At 41.1% G+C, this 22,523-nt stretch overlaps 1 protein-coding gene across 1 annotated transcript in view; it reads right to left on the bottom strand.

Annotated features, from left to right (window-relative positions):
- The window catches only part of sort1a (sortilin 1a), a 53,766-nt gene that overhangs the window by 15,315 nt on the left and 15,928 nt on the right, over positions 1-22,523 (bottom strand). The window contains exons 5-13 of the mRNA XM_059950020.1: positions 19,530-19,694; positions 12,151-12,224; positions 8,765-8,814; positions 6,589-6,716; positions 6,054-6,198; positions 2,592-2,747; positions 1,624-1,730; positions 1,020-1,122; positions 104-275 (exon numbers count right to left, since the gene is read on the bottom strand). Of these exons, the coding sequence (XP_059806003.1) occupies positions 104-275; positions 1,020-1,122; positions 1,624-1,730; positions 2,592-2,747; positions 6,054-6,198; positions 6,589-6,716; positions 8,765-8,814; positions 12,151-12,224; positions 19,530-19,694 (1,100 nt within the window). The remainder of the gene's footprint in view (positions 1-103; positions 276-1,019; positions 1,123-1,623; positions 1,731-2,591; positions 2,748-6,053; positions 6,199-6,588; positions 6,717-8,764; positions 8,815-12,150; positions 12,225-19,529; positions 19,695-22,523) is intronic.

The following is a 22,523-nucleotide window of genomic DNA, read 5'->3' as shown; positions in this document are numbered from 1 at the left end:
GCACTTCATGGTTGAAATTGCTTCTCACTCCTGACATGAGGCAATTATCTACAGGGGACTGACAATCAAATGCACTTGCACGTTATTGAGCAACAACACTTACTTGATTTTATTGACATGCTGATATGAGTTATACTCCACAGCAACTATCAAGCCTCCAGAATCCAGGATGGCATAATAATGGGGTCCCTTTAAAGCCTTAAACCAAGAGTATCCACCATCATCAGACACATACACATCAGGATTCATTACAGAGATAGCATCCCCCACGCTACCTAGAAATGACAAAACAGAAATTACGACTATTGGGTGACTAAAAACCGAACAATTACCTCTCTGTGATAAAATCTCACATTGCTGAAAACTGTAGATATGCAACCCCATCACTTAACAATTTGCTACAACAGTAGATGAACACTTAATAGTTTTACTCTCGCTTAAAAGAACATCTTAAGTGACTAGAAAGAAGTTCTAATTCAGAAAGGGAACATTAAAACTTAATAGCCATGCATTAAAGAGAACAAATTGGTACTATAGACTAGCTGCTGTTCAAAAACATTAGTTTGTCTTGTGCCTTGTTGAATGACGTGGCAATCATGGTCTTTCCATGACCACATTGCTCTTGGCAACTCTTTTCGAATTAAGTGGTTTTCCATTAGCCCTTCTTAAACATCAAGAGCAGCATTACTGATTTTCAATAAACATCTGCACTGAAGAAAATATGTTTTATTTGATACTGGCACAGTCTGAGCAAGAACAGCAAGAACTTGTAATCTACAAACAATTGTGCGTCACGTCAAATCAGAAGAGAAATTACAAAACTTGTCAACAACTTACTACAAATTAAAAGCCAAAATTGTTTTGTGGCAGCAGTACAGCACAATACAATAAAAGGTCACTAGAAGTTACAATAAAAACAGTGCAAAAGGGGAAGAGTGAAGTTGACAGATAGCTTAGATGATATTGTAGGGTCTAGAGAGAGAAAACATTGAGATGATTAAAAAGTTTTAGATTAATACCGTGTGCAATGATCAGACCAACAGCATTGGGTTCAGACAGCGGTGGCATCGGTACATTCAGTTTCTGGGAAATGCTGTAGGATGCATGGATGTGCAGACTACACTGGAGAATCAAAGACAAGAATTAGGACTACTCAATAATGAATCAAACTGCAGAGATAATATCTGTTAAGGTAAAAACATTTTAAAAGTAATTATTAGAATAAACATATACTTTAGCAGAAACAAAACACTCAAGAGGCATGAGTTATAACTAATAACAAATTAATGGTTCTGTTCTAAGGTAAACTTTACTAAAATGGCTCATTTTTTTACCGGTATACCAGCAGAAGACGTGAATTAGAAAGTTCTACCATTTTTAAATGATTTGAATTATACTTATCTATTAGATAGGAACATGGATGAAAGTGGAGGTCTACGTGGAAGTAAAAGGTTAGATTGATCTTGGAGTAGGTTAAAAGGTCAGCACAACATAATGGGCCTAAGGGCCTGCAATGCACTTACTGTTCGATGATTTATACACAAATCCCTCATTAACATGTGGCAGAGGGAATATCTTAACACATCACGAGGATTCAGAGCTACATCTTCACCATATACTCACCTCATCCTTATTTTTGGCAGTTGAATCACAATCACTGTTTTCTGGTTTTCTTAACGGCTGCCACTTCCCTCCTCTATCAAATGTAATGACAGACTGAACGGAACCATCTAGGAGAAAACACAAACAGTATTTAATAGTCTGGACATGATACCAAAATCTAATTACAAGTACTGGAAGTTTCAGCAGTGAAGTGACATTAAATTTGAAGCCAAGTTGCAGAGAGTGATAGGCATTTCCGTCACTGTATAACCTATAATAGTATTTTGGCCCAATCACAGAGCCCCAGATTCTCAGCTTAAGGTGCCAACACAAATAAGCAAAGACCAGTTCAACCATCTTACCATTTCACATGAAACGAAGATGCAGGAAGGCGAAGGGGGAGAAAAGATAGCCATTAAGCAAGTTCTCAGAGCACCTAATAAACAGAATACTTGTGCACCAGTCAAGCACATATACCAACACCAGTCTATCACAGTTTAATAATAATAGCTTGCACTAAAGCCACTAATCACCTAATACAGAAACTGTTATATTTAGTGATTTTTGCTTACTTATCTCCCTTTCTTTATTACTTTTCAGAAAAAGGGACATGAGATTCTGCAGATGCTGGAAATATTAAGCAAAACACACAAAATGCTGGAGGAACTCATGTCAGGCAGCATCAACCTGTCTGACATGCTGAGTTCCTGCAGCATTTTGTATGTGTTTTTCAGAAAAGGGATCAAGGTTCCAAATAATATCAAGCTTAACATTTTATATGCTTGCTTTTATGAAAGTTTAATTATACCACTAAAGTTTTAAAATGCAATCTTCATCAAGGTTAGATCCAATCTCAGAACTTTTTATCCAGTCGCACAGTCCAGATGGTCAAAGCAGTGACTACCACTACTTTGAGGATGATTAGAGAGGAGTAATGAATACTGGCTTGACCAACAATACCTTCAACCTGTAAACAAGAGTTTCCTTACCTTCTGCAAGTATGCTACTAACATATACTCCACGCAGTGAGGTAATATTTGTGAAGTCCGTCTCGCCTCTTGTTGCTGTGTACAAGTGTCGCTCAAGGGATTTAGAATACACTAATCCTCGATCATCTGAAGCGTAAATGGTACCATAGCCTGTGTCTGGATGGGGAGGAAAACCAAAATTTAATGCTACGAGTTAGTTGAACAGAATAAGCCATACAGAGCAATATGGTGTAGATGCCGGAAATCTTAGGCAAGCTCAGATGCTTTTAAAAAAGGTACTGTAGTGCACACAAATACCACTTCAATTTTAATCAATACAAATCAGTGAGATAGAATTAAATTACTGCAGTAATTTATTAATTTAAAAAAGCTCAATTCTTAGCACTAGTAGTCCCTTGATTAAACAAGGGTTCCATTCCCAAGAATTGGAGCAGCAGACTCAACGGCCAGAGGAGAAGTAACTTGAGACATTTAAACTGTGAGTGCACCGGTTTCCTCCAGATGTTCTGGTTTCCTCTCACAGTTCAAAGACTTACTAGTTGGCAGGTTAATTGTAAATTGTCCTGTGATTAGGCTAGGATTAAATTGGGGGAATTGCTGGCCAGCACAATTCAAAGGACTGGAAGGGCCTATTCCAAGCTGCATCTCAATAAAATTCTAATTGGAATTTCTATTGCAAACAAGTCTTAAAGATAGTTAACTATTAGACAAACTACATGGAATCCCCTAACAAATGCTAAAGTTGAGGATTCAAGTTATCAACTGTTTGATTTGGCGGCTCAAAATGTTTTCAAAATTCAAACCCACGAATGATATCAAACAATTCAGGGTAATAAAAGGGTGCTTCAGATAGTAATACCAGTCTTTCATGTCACCTCAGTGAAGGGACTGGCAAAACATTTGATAAGAAGCAGCAAATCATAAACATAAGAGATCCTGCAGATTCTGGAATTCCAGAGCAATACACAAAACTATGGAAAACTCAGCAGGTCAGGCAGCATCTACGGAGAAGACTCAAAAAGAGTCGCAGCCCAAGAACTTTGGCTCTTTATTCCTCTCCATAGAAAATTCTGACCTGCTGAGCAATTAGATGCATTAGATGCAGGTTTCCTGAAACGGCCTCACAGCAGGACACCTTAATGACACAAGGTTGAGTCATGGTTAAGTTATGGGGTTGAGTGGGATCCAGGATCAGCCATGCTGGAATTGCAGGGCTCTCAATGGGCTTAATGATCTAATTCTGTTCCTATGAACAAGTAAGTGGATAGTTAAAGTACTATGCAAAATCTTAGACACACGCATATAGGTACGTATATAGCTAGGGTGCCTGAGAACGTTGTACAGTATGGTACTAGTCAATATAGAGCTGACAGCGAGTTTGTAAATCTGGTGGGAGCAAAGAGTATTGGCAATGGCAAGGGTGGAGCACCGTGGGACAGGCAGCAGAGTAGGAGCGCCAGGGCGGGGCGGTGGCGAGAATGCAGAATCACCCAGCCCTGAGACACCAGGCAAGATCAACTGATTCCGAACAATTGGTTTATTGATCATTATAAAACATCTCTCTGGTGCTTCCCACTCCCTTCCCCTTTGCCCAACCATGATTTCCCTCTCCCTGTACCCTTCCCACTCTCAGTCCACAATAGGGAACAATATCAGAATCAGGTTTATCATTATTCACATCTGTCACGAAATTTGTGGTTTACTTTTGCAGAAGCAGCAGTATATTGCAATACATAAAATTACTATAGTACTGTGCAAAAGTCTTAAGCACCCTAGACTTTTGCACAGTACCGTATAAGCATAGGGAAGATGCACAAACACAAGAGATTCTGCAGATAATGGAAATCTAGAGCAACATGCACAAAATGCTGGAGGAATTCAGCAAGTCAGGCAACACCTATGGAAATAGAAGGCCAAAGAGATCTAGGAGTCCTTGTTCATCAGTCACTGAAGGTGAATGAGCAAGTGCAGCAGGCAGCGAAGAAGGTTAATGGAATGTTGGCCTTTATTACAAAGGGAATTGAGTACAAGAGCAAGGAAATCCTCTTGCATTTGTACAGGGCCCTGGTGAGACCACACCTGGAGTATTGTGTACAGTTTTGGTCTCCAGGGTTAAGGAAGGACATCCTGGCTGTAGAGGAAGTGCAGCTTAGATTCACGAGGTTAATTCCTGGGATGTCTGGACTGTCTTACGCAGAGGGGTTAGAGAGACTGGGCTTGTACATGCTGGAATTAAGGAGATTGAGAGGGGATCTGATTGCAACATATAAGATTATTAAGGGATTGGACAAGATAGAGGCAGGAAATATGTTCCAGATGCTGGGAGAGTCCAGTACCAGAGGGCATGGTTTGAGAATGAGGGGTAGGTCATTTAGGACAGAGTTAAGGAAAAACTTCTTCTCCCAGAGAGTTGTGGGGGTGTGGAATGCACTGCCTCGGAAGGCAGTGGAGGCCAATTCTCTGGATGCTTTCAAGAAGGAGCTAGAAAGGTATCTTATGGATAGGGAAATCAAGGGATATGGGGACAAGGCAGGAACTGGGTATTGATAGTAGATGATCAGCCATGATCTCAAAATGGTGGTGCAGGCTCGAAGGGCCGAATGGTCTACTTCTGCACCTATTGTCTATTGAAATGAATAAACAGTTGACGTTTTTGGGCTGAGACTGTTCTTCAGGCCACAAAGAAGGAAGAAAGCAAGTCCTGAAGGAGGGTCTCTGCCCAAAACATCAGCTGTTTATTCATTTCCATAGATGCTGCCTGACCTGCTGAGTTCCTCCAGCATTTTGATGAGAAATGCACAAAAGAGCAAATATGAACTTTAGAGTTGTGAAGGAGTAGAACTGGAAAACACATCAAAAATAATTACAATTTTAGTGAAGGCTTTGAGGAAAACAGACCTGGGCAAAGTCAACAAGAACTTGGTTGATGGATATAGTGCATGACAGAACAAGGGTAGATTTGCTCCAAATATACCCAAGTTAAAACTTCTTGAAGTGAATTTTATGGGAAGTCTCCAAGAAGGCTAGTGAAATAATCAGATTGCAGAATGACAAAGATAAAAACTTCAGTGACTGGTGGGTGGGCTGACACTTTGCAAGTGGAAATCATCTATTGGTATAATAAGATGACAACAGAGTCCAAAATTCTGGCTGGAGAAACAGTTTTGGTGATGCTGATGGGACCAAGATAACTTGTGAAAAGAGGTGAAGGGGAGCAATTAAATCAATGGCTGGAATCTAGCATGGAAATCAATAATTAATCTTTCTGATATTTAACCATACAGAGAAAAAGATGATGGAAGCAAAGAAGGATGCTCCTGCACACAAATGGAAGCTGATCAACTATCTACAGACAAGGAAGAGTGCAGTCAAATGAGAGGAAGAAAATGGTGACTAGTACAACTTATATATATGAAAACTGATTCAAAGACACTTTACAATTAGTATTGTCTTGAGACCTACCACCAGGATCATCGACGTGCATAAATACCATGTCGTCATTGGCAGCCAGAATGGAGTAGAACTGCTCAGCGGTTACGTGAGGCAACTGTGCTATATTCCAGGTCTCTCCCATATCCTTAGACACATGAAGCGCCCTTAAACTGGCCTAAGTAACAATGTAAATAATGAAAACTTTTTAACAAATAATGGTGAGAACATACAAAGATTACACAAATCAACATTTGTAAAACACATTTAACACATAAATTAAAACTACACAACCATAATGAATAAAGTAATAACTGTGGAACAAACAGCTAGAGGAAGTAGCGGATGTGGGTTCAATTGCAACATCTAAGAGAAATTTGGATAAATGCATGGATAGGAGGGGTATGAAGGTCTATGGTCCGGGTGCAGGTCTGGAAATATTTATAGTTTGGCATAGACTAGATGGGCCAAAAATCCTGTTTCTGTGCTGCAGTGTTTCATGTCTCTATGACTAAGAGAAATTCAAGTTGTGTAAAAACATTTGAGTATTTTAAAAAAATATCTTTACCTTGTTTGTCATAACTGAAGCAAAGAGGAAACTCCCCCCTAGACCAAATGAATAAACTTTTGATGCAATAGTTTTGAACGTATTTCCAAAATCATCTGTTCGTTTGAGCTCCAACAAACCCTTTGCAGCTACAAAAACAAAAGTTCATGGGTTGCGAACCATATTACTAACAGATAACTTGTTTAGCATTTACTACAATATTTAAATCAACATTTTGCATAGCAGTAACACATACAAATAAGCTTCAGTACATTTGGACTACAAAAAGCAAATGCTTTATATTATAAACTCAAAAATCTGGCCACCCGATTAAAACAAAATCCGCGATTTGATCTGCAATTTGAAAAGAACAATACTGGAGAGTTTACTGTGATTTATGCTCAATGCTTCATTAAAATAGGGAAACAACCAAAACCTGGTGTTGCAAAATCAGTGTGCACAAACAGCATAGTAAAAGAAAATAAATATATGCAGTTATTACTGATGGATACACAGATTCTGGTACCAACAAGTTTGCTCCTTAATGGAGGATCGAATCAATTCTAGGCAAGAGTTTTACACAGTTAAAAAGACTACCTGCGGTTACTGAATTCAGGAATACTAGCAACAGACTTATGTGAAGTAAAACTGAATATATAGAAAAAAATTGACTATTTTACAAAAATATTTTAAAAAGTAATTAAACATTTCCCTTGAAAAGGCACTCAGAATATTGTACTGGTAACTCAACCAACACAACTGACCTAAGGAGACTCACTCTTCTGCAACTTCAGATGCAAAACTTGTGCAATAATAGCTTGCTTGCATTTCTGCTATCTAACACTATTTTGTCAGCCACAAACTTTGAAAATGGTTTACTCAACAGTTGCACTCAAACCAGTTACAGGACAACACAACTCTCTCGCCAATCAACTTCCTCATTCTCCCTGAACAAGGAGGATGGCATGAATGCAATTTTGCTGATGCTGAACTGTTAGCAGAACTGCTTGTGATGGATCACTAAAGATCAGGTTTTTGTCAAACAATGTAATAACAAAGGAGCTTGCTTTGAACAAATTATTTGTTGCGTCCTTACAGCGGCTGCGCTTTAAATATTTGTGCTACGGTGTTTTTGTGGGGTTAGTTCTTCAGCAACTAACTTCAGCCACCACTCTTCAGATCTGAATATACTCTGTAGATTGTTTAAAATGCATCTCTAAACAATGGGTTCCTAAGAGCCATGAATCACAGTTAAAATTCATCAGAGTGTCTGTAGTGTGGGTGCAAAGTGGACCTTGTGAAGGTTGTGTGTAATTCAAAGGAAGCATTGTGGATACATTGTAAATATGGAATTGTCCTCTGATCTTTAACATATAGAATGTCATGTAATGTTGGGTCAAGCAGACCTTTCTCCGAAAGGGTCTCAATATGATGCCGGCTGTGCCTCATTTTGTCAGCTAAGTGTCTCTGCCGATTTTGTTCACACAACAACAATTTGCTTTAAGTGTTAATGAGATGGGGAAAATTTAAAGGAGATGTGTGAGGTGAGCTTTTATTTTCTTTTGATTTGAAGTACACAGAGGTGTCCGGAGCCTGGAACAGGCTGCCAGTGGAGGTAGTGAAAGCAACAGCAATGTTTAAGGGCCATTTAGAGAGGCACAAGAACATGGAATAGAGGGACGTAGATCAATTGCAAGCAGATATGGAATTTGAATTAGAATCATGTTCAGCATAGGCTGAAGAGCCTGTTCCTGTGCAGGTATGTAATGGGTGACAGGTGACACATATCGTTCATAATAGAAAATGTTCTACATAATCCAGGAACACTGCCACTGAGTTGTTGTGTTCACTTTAAGAGATGGCTTCTGACGTAAAGTCATCAGTGTAAGGCGACTGACTGATTTCGGTTTGTTCATAATGAAAGAAAAGGGTGGCAACTTTTGTTATGTGCACTAAGCATGCCAGAGCAGTTTTATTTGCAAAATCTTATGCAATACTGTTTTATATTCTATATAATTCTTTCAGTAGTAAATGTGATGCCAACATAAAAAACCACCACAAATGGAAGCAGAGAAGTACAAGAGACCTGTATATCAACGTTACACTTTGAATTATGAACCAAGACAAAAAACATTTCAGAGAGCTTGTCATAAGGTGGTGTGAAGTGGGATTTAAGGGCTTCAAAGAGGCAACTTACTGCAAGATCCATTCAGGTGGGTAGTGAAGAATATTGTATTTTTTGGGCCCCTGAGGACAAAAAGAAAGAGAAATAAATGATGATAATGCATGAAATACAGACAGAATCGATGTACGAGTTAGATTTACAAATTAAACACCACTAGCAAAACTTTGGAGTTTTAAACATGAACTAATTCATGGCAATGTATTTGATGAGTGGGAGACATTTCAGTTTTTCATATACACTGAATCAGATACATGAGAGAACATGCTACCATCTCTGGACACTAATAACTTTTTTTTGTTAACACTGTTTACTAATAAAGGTGTCTAGATAACACAATAACTGCAAAGATGATGTTGTATTTACTGATCGGTCAAGGACTATAAAACAATACTACTATGCTTCATAAATTACACAGTCAGTCACAAATGTCCCAAAAAACATTCAGTGGCCAACTTATTAAGTAAACCTCCTCGTTAATGCAAATATCTATTCAGCCAATCATGTGGCAACAAGTCAATGTATAAAAGCATGCAGACATGATCAAGAGGTTCAGTTGATGTTCAGATCAAAAATCAAATTGGGGAAGAAATATGATCCAAGTGACTTTGACTGTTCAACGATTGTTGGTGCCACAAGTATCTCAGAAACAGCTGTTAGTCATAAAGACACAGAAAATGACAGCACAGAAACAGACTCTTTGGCCTATCTAGACTGCGCCAAACCATAAGTCTTAATCCCATCAACCAGCACCCTAACCATACCCTTCCCATCCATGTACCTATCCAAATTTCTCTTAAATGTTTCATACCCACATCCACCACTTGCGCTGGCACCTCACTCACCACCCTGTAAAATTATTCCCCTCATGTTCTCCTTAAACTTCTCACCCATCACCCTTAACCTCTGATTGTTGTCTCAAACAACCTCAATGGAAAAAGTCTGTTTGCATTTACCCTGTTTCTACCCCTCATAATTTTGTCTACCTCTATCAAATCTCCTTATGTTCTAGGGAATAAAGTCCTAATCTATTTAACCTTTTCCTTTAACTTAGGCCCTCCAGACCTGGCAACATCCTTGTAAGTTTACTCTGCACTCTTTCAATTTTGTTTACATCTTTCCTGGCCAAAAACTGTATGCAATAAACCAAATTAGGCTTCACCAATGCCTTGTACAATTTGAACATAAAATCTCAACTCCTGTACTCAATACATCGATTTATGAAGGCCGATGTGCCAAAAGTTTTCTTTACAACCCTATCCATCTGTGATGCCACTTTCAAGGAATTATTGATCTGTAGTCCCAGTTCCCTCTGTCCTTCCGCACTGCTCAGTGCCCTACTTCTTACCATGTAAGACATCCCCTGGTTGGGCTTCCCAAAGTGAAATACCTCACACTAATCTGCATTAAATCCCATCTTCCAATTTTCAGCCCATTTTTCTAGCTGGTTCAGATCTCGTTACAAGCCCTGATAGTCTTCCTCACTGTCCTCAACACCCCCAATCTCAGTTCATGCATAAATTTGCTGATTCATTTTAACACATTATTATCTAGATTGCTGACATGGGTGACAAGCAACAACAGACCCAACACCAATCCCTGAGGCACACAACTTGTCACAGGCCTCCACTCAGAGAGACAACCATCTACTACCACTCTTTGGCTTCATCTGTGATATGCCAATGTCTAATCCAATTTACTACCTCATGAATGCCAAATGACTGAACCTTCTTGACCAATTTTCCATGTGGGATCTCGTCAAAGGCCTTGCCTTCAACTTTCTTGGTTAGATACGACTTACTACACACAAAGCTATGTTGACTATCCTTAATTACTCACTAACTACCCAAATACTTACATATTCATTCCCTTCAAATATCTTCCAATAACTATCTCATTACTGACATCATACCCACCAACATACAACTTCCTGGCTTATCCTTAGAGCCTTTTTCAAACTTCAGAACAACATTGGCTGTCCTCCAGCCCTCTGGCACCTCACCAGTGATTAAAGATGTTTTACACATCTCTGTTCGGGCCCCTGCAATTTCTCCACTAGCATCCTACAGGGTCTGAAGGAACAACCCATCAGACCCTGGGGATTTATCCACACTAATTTGTCTCAAAACAGCAAACACATCCCCTTTTGAAATTTGTAAGTCTTACGCTCTGTCCACCAGAACGAGCGGGATCTCCCAGGGGCCACCCATTTTAATTCCACTTCCCATTCCGACACGTCAGTCTAAGGCCTCCTCTATGGTTGCAATGAGGCCACACTCAGATTGGAAGAGCAACACTTTATATTCCATCTGGGTAGCCTCCAACCTGATGGCAAGAACATCGATTCCTCGAACTTCTACTAATGCACCCCCCCCCACCCTCTCCTTCACCATTCCCCTCTCTCACTTTATTTCCTTACCCGCCTATCACCTCTCTCTGGTGCTCCTCCACCTTGTCTTTCTTCCTCTCCTATCAGATCCCTTCTTCCCCAGCCCTTTATCTCTTTCACTAATCAACTTCCCAGCTCTTTACTTCACCCCTCCTCCCCTCCCGGTTTCACCCATCACCTTGGGGTTCTTCCTCCCCTCCCCCCACCTTCTTACTCTGACTCCTCTTCTTTTTTTCCCAGCTCCGATGAAGGGACTCAGCCTAAAACCCTCGACTGGTCACTCCTTTCCATAGATGCTGTCTGGCCTCATGAGTTCCTCCAGCACTGTGCGTGTATTACCTTCACAACTTTATGTTTCTCGCAGCAGTCTGCAATCTCTCTACAAATTCGCACCTATAAATCCTGCAGAGTGTTGGGTGTCCCACCAATGTGGTCATACCTTTCCTATTCCTCAGTTCTACCCATAAAGTCTCACTAGACAAGCTCTCCAATCTGGCTGAGCACTGCTGTGACATTTTCCCAGCCTAGTAATGCCACCCTCCCCCTTTAATCCCTCCTGCTCTATCATGTCTACAACAACAAAACCCCAGAACATTAAGCTGCTAGTAAGGGTTCCCAACCTGGAGTCCACGGGCTCCCTGCTTAATAGTATTGATACATGGTATAAAAAAGGTTGGGAACATCCACTCCACAGCTGCACATCCATTCTATTATAGTTGTCTCTTGCAAGGCTGCACTGAAATAAGGTTATTAATGAACTCGTTGTAGTTGCCTTCATAAACCAGGTGCGACTATGGTGGGTATTCTTCAAAACTGAAGTTTACTTGTCTTACAAACCCTCCACATTCTCCAACCATATTAGCCAACTTCCCACTTCACTTTTAATGGACAGCTTGGACCATTCTAGACTTGGAAATGGTGTCACATTAAATAAAAAGTTCAAGACTAATTAGTTATTGCAAATGTTAAAACAAACTGCCACTGAGGTAATTGTTAACCAAATTTTACTTACCACTTCACAAGGCATACAAAGTCATGTATTTTTCTCCATATTTTACCAAAATCGGGGGAAAACCACAACTCATTCTGGAATATTATTGAATAATACAGCAGTCAGAAGAAAAACAAGATTAGACAAATCAATGTGTCATGAGTATACAGTGGATTCCGGTTCACTGGGCATCAGTTAATCAAGCAACCGGTTATTTGGGACAACTCTTACAGAAAAGCTCATTGAAAAAATAGCCAGGATTCCTTTGTTTACTTGGGAAACCTATGCTGCTTAATTGGAACAAGAGACTGTTACCTAACAGTTTCTAACTAGCCTCAGTCCTGTGAACTTGTGTGGCCGTTAAGACACTACACTGCACTTAGAGCAATCAGTTTTTAAATAGCATCAATTGTGTGTGCTTGTGTTCAAACAGCAGTGATTTTTGTCACTGATAACTGGCAAGAAATGAGCAGCAAGACATTTCAGAACTGTTTTGCTCTGTGGTTTCAAGTATTCAGGCTTGGAGATGCAGAAATGGATGGGATTGGGAATGAAAATGAAACAAATTATATACTTAGATAAACTTAGAACAGTACCAATGCTATTACAGTACTATAAAACTGAACTGGTCCTAATAATTATTGCTGGAGGATTTCATCCAGTGTATACTACTTCAACATGTTAGAAGCTGCAAAGAATTTGAAGCTATCAACAATCATCTTCAATGTTACAATGAAAATGAAGATTTAGGTCAGGCGTTCCCAACCTTTATTTGCCATGGACCTCATCCATTAATTGAGGGGTCCGTGGATCCCAGGTTGGGAACCCCTGATTAAGAAGATGCAATCATCAAAAACAATATAGGAAGGCATTATCTGCACAAGGTGTCTGTGCTAATTTTGTTCACTTACAATCAATCAAAAGACCACAGAGCATACACTGGACGAATTCCTCCAGCGCTATTAGAACTATTACAGTTTTATACTGTGGTAGTACTGGTAATGTTCTAAGTGGTTCTGTATTTCATTTAAATATATTATTTATTACTCAGTTACATATTCTGTCTGCTTTATACCTTTTTAAATATTTTCATGAAACTTCAAATAATTGGGACTGCTGCCTAATTGGGCCAAAATGTACTGGTCCTGATACATCCCAATTAACTGGAATCCACTGTTTTCCAAATACAAAAATAATCTCATTTGTATAATGAAGCCAATTTAGATTACCAGCATCTAATTTCATCTAACACACACAAAATGCTGGAGAAACTCAGCAGACTATCAATGGAAAGAGTAAACAGTCGATGTTTTGAGCTGAGACCTTTAATTGAGACTGGGGAAAAACGATGAGAAGTCAGAGTGAGGTGGTGAGGGGAGGGGAGGGGAGGAAATAGTACAAAATGGTAGGTGATAGGTGAAAACAGGAGAGGGGGACTGGTGAAGCAAAGAGCAGGGAAGTTGTTTGATGAAACAGATAAAGGGCTGGAAAAAAGAATCTAATAGGAGAGGATAGAAGGCCATGGAAAAAAGGGAAAGGGGAGGAACACCAGAGGGAGGTAATGGGCAGGTATGGTGAGAAAGGAAACGGGAATGAGGAATGCTGAAGGGGGGGTGCAAAGAATTTTGACAAATCGATGTTTATGCCATCAGATTGGAGGCTACCCAGATGGAATGCAAGGTGTTACTCCTCCAACCTGAGCGTGGCTTCATCACGGCAGTAGAGGAGGCCATGGACTGACATGTCGGAATGGGAATGGGTACTGACATGTCAGAATGGGAATGGGTATTTCAATGATAAATTTTGTTCTATATAAACATTCCCAGCTCATTGACAAACTTCTGTTTCTTGTAGAAATGCACGTAACAAAACAATATGCCTTGTGGCTTAAACAGTGACTTCTCTTATTTGCCTCTCTTGAGCTAACTCCCATTCACGTAATCAATCATTTTAGAATATCCAGTGCATGATGATGAGCAAAAAGCAGCAAGGGATGGACTAAGGGAGAAAAAGTGATCTTCAAACAAGGACATTGCTTAGGGTGCAATCTTATAACATTGAGCAAACTTCCACCCAATTGGTTTTAGTAATGATTTAAAGTTCAAAGAAAATATATTATGAATATTATAAATATAAATTTATCAATACTTTAAAGTGTATGCTGTACTATCTTAAGATTCATTTTCTCACAGGGGTTTACAGGAAGAAGTATAATAGAATGTAGTTTTGTTGGAACACTATAGTTAAGTAACATCGAAACAGCAAGCTGTTGGCCTTTACTCTCACTGTAGCAGGAGCACTCTCAATATCTCTCTCTGTCGTTAGTGATATCAAAAACAATAGTTTTTGATGGACTCTAAATCGTGGTCTCTGGGGATTTGCTATTGCTTGCATGGTGAGTGGTGGGGTGGGGGTTGATGTTGATGCTGGAGCAAGTGGGGGGGGAGGGTTGATGCTTGCGCATAGGAGAGGGTTCTAACGTTTCTTCTCTTGTTCATTCTTTGGGATTTTCTTTCTCTGTTTCATGGATGTCCACAAAGAGTAAAGGTTTCAGGTTGTACAATGTATACATTATTTAATATTAAATTGAACCATTGAATTATTAAACCATTAACTAAGATTAGAAACTCTGAACTTTATATTTTGCTAATTCAACTGCAAATGTATTTTTTGCCAACAACATATCACACATTTCAGGGTGGAGTTGGGGAAATTGGTTGACTATGAAGATTAGCTTTATTTGTTACATGCACATCAAAACATACAGTGAAATACATGATGAAGTTCCGATGAAGGTTCTCAGCAGGAAACATCGACAGTTTATTCTTTTCCATAGATGCTGCCTAGCCTGCTGAGCTCCCAAGGCATTTTGTGAGTATTACTTTGATTTCCAGCATCTGCAGATTTTCTCATTTGTGACACAGTGAAATGCATCGTTTGCGTCAATGACCAACAAAGTCTGAGGGAGTGCTGGGAAGCCTGCAAGCGTCACCATGCTTCTGGTGCCAACATACCATGCCCACAACTGACTAACCTGACCTTGGGAATGTGTGAGATAACAAAACATCCAGAGCAACACCCACAAATTGCTGGAGAAACGTTCACAGGAAGAACTAACAAACTCCTTACAGACTGCTGCGGGAATAGAACCATCTTAAGAGTTGGCACTGTGAAACGTCTGGCTACGGCACTGCATTGGTCAATGTTCACTTCTTGCTAAGCTATTTTGCCTATTTAGGTTTTTTTAGTTAAATTTTAAAGCTGCAGGCTCAGATCACTGCCAACAGCTTTCAATATTTTTTGTTACAAACCACAAATGTGAATGCAAATTGCAAAACTGTGGCTGTAAGTACTCCTGTTGGGTGGGGGAGGGGAAACAGCCTACCTGGGGGAAGCAACAGTGGCCATGCCTCTGGCACAGAGTCCAGCCCTGTGGCTCAGAAGGGTAGGGAAAGGAAGACGATGGCAGCAGTGATAGGGGACTCTATAGTTAGGGAGTCAGAAAGGTGATTCTGTGGACGCAGGAAAGAAACATGGATGGTAGTTTGCCTCCCAGGTGCCAGGGTCTGGGATGTTTCTGAAGTGGGAAGGAGTACAGCCAGAGGTCGTGGTACATATTGGTACCAATGACATAGGCAGGAAAAAGGAGGAGGTCCTGAAAGCAGACTACAGGGAGTTAGGAAGGAAGTTGAGAAGCAGAACCACAAAGGTAGTCATCTCGGGATTTCTGCCTATGCCACACTTCAGTGAGTATAGGAATAGAGTGAGGTGGAGGATAAATGTGTGGCTGAGGATTGGAGCAGGGGGCAGGAATTCAGATTTCTGGATCATTGGGACCTCATTTGGGGCAGGAGTGACTTGCACAAAAAGGGCGGGTTTCACTTGAAACCTAGGGGGACCCATATCCTGGTGGGGAGGTTTGCTAAGGCAATTGGGGAGAGTTTAAACTAGGATTGCCTGGGGGTTGGGAACCAAACTGAAGAGACGGAGGAAGAAGCGGTTGGCTCACAGAGAAAGCTTGGAGACAGTGCAAAAGGGAGGATAGACAGGTGATCGAGAAGGAACATGCTCAGACCAATAGTTCGAGATGTGTCTATTTTAATGCAAGGAGTGTTGGGAACAAAGCAGATAAGCTTAGAGCATGGATCAGTACTTGGACCTATGATGTTATGGTCATTACAGACTTGGATGGCTCAGGGGGAGGAATTGTTACTTCAAGTGCCAGACTTTAGATGTTTCAGAAAGTACAGGGAGGGAGGCAAAAGAGGTGGGAGCATGGCACTATTGATTAGAGATAGTGTCATGGTCGTGGAAAAGGAGGAATACATGGAGGGATTGTCTACAGACTCTCTGTGGGTGGAAGTTAGAAAGAAGAAGGGGGTCAATAACTCTAGTGGGTGTTTTTTATAGACCACCCAATAGTAACAGGGACATCAAGGAGCAGATAGGGAGACAGAGTCTGAAAGGTGTCGTGGTGGGAGATTTTAATTTCCCAAATATCGATTGGCACCTCCCTAGAGCGAGGAGTTTAAATGGGGTGGAGTTTGTTAGGTGTGTTCAAGAAGGTTTCTTGATACAATACGTAGATAAGCCTACAAGAGGTGGGGCTGTACGTGATCTGGTATTGGGAAATGAACCTGGCCGGGTGTCAGATCTCTCAGTGGGAGAGCATTTTGGAGATAGTGATCACAACTCTATCTCCTTTACCAAAGCATTGGAGAGGGATAGGAACAGACAAGTTAGTTTAATTGGAGTAAGGGGAAATATGAAGCTATCAGGCAGGAACTTGGAAGCATAAATTGGAAACACATGTCCTCAGGAAAATGTAAGGAAGAAATGTGGCAAATGTTCAGGGCATATTTGCGTGGAGTTCTGCGTGGCTACATTCCAATGAGACAGGGAAAGGATGGTAGGGTACAGGAATCGTGATGTACAAAGGCTGGTGTAAATCTAGTCAAGAAGAAAAGAAAGCTTACGAAAGGTTCAAAAGGCTAGGTAATGATAGAGAGCTAGAAGATTATAAGGCTGGCAGGAAGGAACTCAAAAAAGAAATTAGGAGAGCCAGAAGGAGCCATGAGAAGGCCTTGGCCAACAGGATTAAGGAAAACCCCAAAGCATTCTACAAGTATGTTAAGAGCAAGAGGATTAAGATGTGAGAGAATAGGACCAATCAAGTGTGACAGTGATAAAGTGCGTATGGAACCGTCCGAGATAGCAGAGGTACTTGATGAGTACTTTGCTTCAGTATTCACTACAGAAAAGGATCTTGGCAATTGTAGGGATGACTTACAGTGGACTGAAATGCTTGAGCATGTAGATATTAAGAAAGAGGATGTGCAGGAGCTTATGGAAAGCATCAAGTTGGATAAGTCACTGGGATCAGCTGAGATGTACCCCAGGCTACTGTGGGAGGTGAGAGGGGAGTTTGCTGAGCCTCTGGCGATGATCTTTGCATCATCAATGGGGACAGGAGAAGCTCCGGAGGATTGGATGTTGTTCCTTTATTCAAGAAAGCGAGTAGAGATAGCCCAGGAACTTATATACCAGTGAGTCTTACCTCAGTGGTTGGTAAGTTGATGGAGAAGATCCTGAGAAGCAGGATTTACGAACATTTGGAGAGGGATAATATTATTAAGAATAGTCAGCATGGCTTTGTGAAAGGCAAGTCATGCCTTACGAGCCTGATTGAATTTTTTTTGAGGATGTGACGAAACACACTGATGAAGGAAGAGCTGTAAATGTAGTGTATATGGATTTCAGCAAAGCATTTGACAAGGTACCCCATACAAGGCTTATTGATAAAATAAGGAGGCATGGGATCCAAGGGGACATTGCTTTGTGGATCTAGGACTGGCTTGCCCACAGAAGGCAAAGAGTAGTTGCAGACGGGTCATATTCTACATGGAGTTCGGTCACCAGTGGTGTGCCTCAGGAATCTGTTCTGGGGCCCCTACTCTTCGTGAATTTTATAAATTACCTGGATGAAGAAGTGGAGGGATGGGTTAGTAAATTTGCTGATTACACAAAGGTTGGAGGTGTTGTGGATAGTGTGGAGGGCTGTCAGAGGTTACAGCAGGACATTGATAAGATGCAAAAATGGGGTAAGAAGTTGCAGATGGAGTTCAACCCAGATAAGTGTGAGGTGGTTCATTTTGGTAGGTCAAATATGACGACAGAATATAGTATTAATGGTAAAACTCTGGGCAGTGTGAAGCATCAGAGGGATCTTGGGGTTCGAGTCCATAGGACACTCAAAGCAGCTGTGCAGGTTGACTCTGTGGTTAAGAAAGCATATGGTGCATTGGCCTTCATCAACCATGGGATTGAGTTTAGGAGCCGAGAAGTAATGTTGCAGCTGCTTAGGACCCTGGTCAGACCCCACTTGGAGTACTGTGCCCATTTCTGGTTGCCTCACTACAGGAAGGATGTGGAAGCCATAGAAAGGGTGCAGAGGAGAGTTACAAGGATGTTGCCTGGATTGGGGAGCATGCCTTATGAGAACAGGTCGAGTAAACTGGGCCTCTTTTCATTGGAATGATGGAGGATGAGAGGTGACTTGACAGAGGTGTATAAGATGATGAGAGGCATTGATCTTGTGGATAGTCAGAGGCTTTTTCCCAGAGCTGAAATGGCTAGCACAAGAGGGCACAGTTTTAAAGTGCTTGGAAGTAGGTACAGAGGATCAGGGGTAAGTTGTTGTTGTTTTTTTTTTAAACACAGAGAGTGGTGAGTGCATGGAATGGGGAGCTGGCGACAGTGGTGGAGGCGGATACAATAGGGTCTTTTAAGAGACTCCTGGGCAGGTACATGGAGCTCAGAAAAATAGAGGGCTATGGGTAACCCCAGGTAATTTCTCAGGTAAGGACATGCACAGCAAGCTTTGTGGGCCAAAGGGCCTGTACTGTGCTGTAGGTTTTCTATGTTTCTATTTAAACAGAGGTCTGATGTCTCATCCTTCAGAAAGAGAATTATACAAATGCTAAGCAGAGAGATACTCATTTACCTATTAGGCGAATGAATTTCAAAAAGTGAAAAGATGTACTTTGATAAGACTGACAGAAGGGACGATAGTGCAAGGGAAAGTGTGGTGGAATAAAATACCTTGGGCCAGAAGGTGGCACAGTGGTGTAGTGGATAGTGTAACAGTTTGCAGTTGTTCCAGCACATCTTTAGCCTGTGTTAGTCATTGACATAAAGCAAAACATGTTACTGTGTTTCGACAACTAATCTTGATTTTTTAATAATACACGATGACACTGATTCTAGAAAGCCATGAATGTATCAAATCAAAAGATGCTGATTATTATGACAAAACTAATTGCAGAAGGCTAAAAATGGCACAAACAGATCATTTTGTATTTCCCAAAAATCAACTAGTATTTTCTCTCTGACGTACTTACATCCACGCTTAATGCCAAAAGATGTTCCGAATTTTCTGAATGATAAAGGATTTGCAATAGTGGATGGAAAGGAAGGTTTGTGGCGACAAAATTCTTTCCAAAATCACTTGATCTAAATATTCTGCCACCACTACTCCTTCCAGAAACATCAGCAGTAAGGATCACCTAAAAAAAGGGAAAAACAACAATCAATATTTTAAAATCCACAGCTAAAATTCCATTTGTAACGGGGGTTTCTTCTTTTCCTTTGTTACTGTGTATGTTATTCAAAATGGCTTCTTTGTTTTGTTAAAAGTAGGAATGCTTCTTTGTTGCGAGAGAGTGCTGGCAGCTTGGTTGGGTTAAAATTTACTGATAACGAGAATTGTATTCCTTTGTAAACCAATTGGGATTAATGTTGTTCTTTCTTCTGAGTCTGTAAGCTATTGTTGGTGGGCTTTTGGGGAAATCGGCGCAAGGGGCTCAGAGAGAGAGGGCACAATGCTGTAAACTGGGCGAGGAACGGACCCCAAGCGGGGGTCCAAGGCTAGGAGGTACCCCGAGGAGAGGAGACGAAGATAGATGTGTTTGGTTGACCACTTCGGGTGGTCCTGAGCTGCGAGTCGAGGAGTTCGGAGGGGATCGAATGGTGGCCAGAAGACTTCAGTAATTGAGCTCCAACGGTTGTGCATGAAGTGGTCTGGACTTTGATAAGTTTGGCGCCTTTTCTTTATTTTCTTTTCCTCCATATATACTGTATTGTTATTAATCACTTAGTTATAGTAATCTTTATAAATTGTACTAATTTAATCACATATGGTGTACTGTCTGTGTTTTGGGCAAGGCAGGACATCACACAGCATCCACACCAGCTGATTACCCAGTTTGGTGGGGCCGAAGGCTGCTCCCCCTAGACGAGAACGAGCTGAGCGAGCCTGAGGCGACCCAGGGGGTTACACATTTAAAATACAGAGTAAGGTCTCAAGCTGTTTGTCAATGCTGTCCAGAATATTACAGTGTCACAGCTAAAACTGCTGCCTCACAATCCCAGCTGCCCCATTCAATCCTCACATCTGGTGCCGTCACTGTGGAATGCACACATTATCCTCATGACCAGTGCTCCCAAAAGTGTGCAGGCTGGTGGTAACTGCTTAGTGTGTGTCCATGAATGCGAGAATCTTGGGGCAACTTATGGGTTGAGAAGAAAATAAAATGGTATCAATATAGGCCCACGAATCCCTTGGTTAATGGTAAGGGTCTATGGGAACCCCAATGAAGTATTAGCAAAAATCAGATTTTATCATCAGTGCAGAGTCAATTGGTGAGAAGGTCTGTTTTTGTATGGTATTACTGAGCTCTGATAACAGAACAGCACCCAACAGACCCTTTGGCCCATCATAAACAAGAGAAAATCTGCAGATGCTGGAAATTATTGTGGGCTAAAGGGCCTATACTGTACTGAGCAACACACACAAAATGCTGGAGGAACTCAGCAGGCCAGGCAGCATCTATGGAAAAAAGTACAGTCAATGTTTTGGGCCAAAACCCTTCGGCAGGACTGGAGAAAAACAGATGGAGTAGATTTAAAAGGTGAGAGGAGGAGACTGACAAAGGGTCTCGGCTTGAAACGTCGACAGTGCTTCTCCCTATAGATGCTGCCTGGCCTGCTGCGTTCCACCACCATTTTGTGTGAAATGCCTAAACTAATCCCCTTTGGCTACACAATATCCATACCGCTCTATTCGCTACACATTATGTGCCTATCTAAGAACAGTTTCAATGCTTCTACCATATTTGCCTCCACTTAAAACTTTGCTAGACCATTCCAGACACCCCACAGTGTAAACCAAAACTGACCCTCATGGCTCCTTTGAACTTAACCCCCCCCCCCAGCTTAAAATATATGCCCTCAAGTGCTAGACATTTCAACCCCCCCAGGGAAAAAGATACTCCTTTCAAAGCATCCGCATCTTTTCTATAATGGGGTGATATTACAGATGTGGCCTAACAAAAGTTTTTATATAACTGCTAACAACTTTGCAACTTCATGAACTCAATTCCTCAACCAATAAAGGCAAGTGTGCCACATGCCTTATTTACCACTACTAACCCGTGCAGTCACGTTCAGCAAGCTATGACTTGGACCCCAAGATTTCTCTAAACATATTCACTGTTATTTTTGTATCATCTGCAAATTTACTAATCTAGATTAATATTTTTATCCAGGTTATTTATAATTTATCAGACAAACTGTAGTGGTCTTACTGCAGATCCCATGGAACACTACTAACCATGTACCTCTAGACATACATTATTACTTCACATGCGGATGAAATGGAATGAATAGCCACAAATTTATAAGAGCAAATTTGTACATCTTTATGAAGACATTTCAAATCCATTTAACTCCGAGAGGCAGATATAAACCCAAACGAAATTCTAATTTATTCACCATCACAACACTTGGATGCTGGGGGGCGGGGGGGGGGAAGCAAAGCAATTATCAGAAGCTTGAGAAATTGATGTTCATGTCATCAGGCTGGAGGCTACATTTCACCATTTCACCTGTGAGTCTGTTGGGGTCATCTTCCCCCTCCTCACCATTCCCCCACTCCCATTTCTCTCTCACACCTTATCTCTTTATCTGCCCATCAACTCCCTCTGGTACTCCTCCACCTTCCCTTTCTTTCATGGCCTTCTACCCTCTCTTATCAAATTTCCCTTATCCAGCCCTTTTCACCTATCAACTTCCCAGTTCTTTACTTCGCTCCCTCCCAGTTTCACCTATCGTTTACCTCCCTCCACCTCCTTGCTCTGACTTCTTTTTTCCAGTCCTGATGAAAAGGTCTCAGTCCAAAACGTCAACTATGTACTCTTTTCCACAGATGTTGCCTGGCTGACTGAGCTCCTCCAGCCTTTTGTGTGTGTTGCGAGGCTAAGCAGGTACAACACCATGCCCAAGGGGTACCTGCAGCAGGGAACAAGCACCTTACACCATCTTTGGTAGAGATGCAT

The sequence above is a fragment of the Hypanus sabinus genome, chromosome 25 (assembly GCF_030144855.1).
Source record: "Hypanus sabinus isolate sHypSab1 chromosome 25, sHypSab1.hap1, whole genome shotgun sequence".
Lineage (NCBI taxonomy): Eukaryota > Metazoa > Chordata > Chondrichthyes > Myliobatiformes > Dasyatidae > Hypanus > Hypanus sabinus.
Note: the sequence above shows the minus strand (reverse complement) of the source record. Positions and strands in the feature narration are given on the sequence as shown.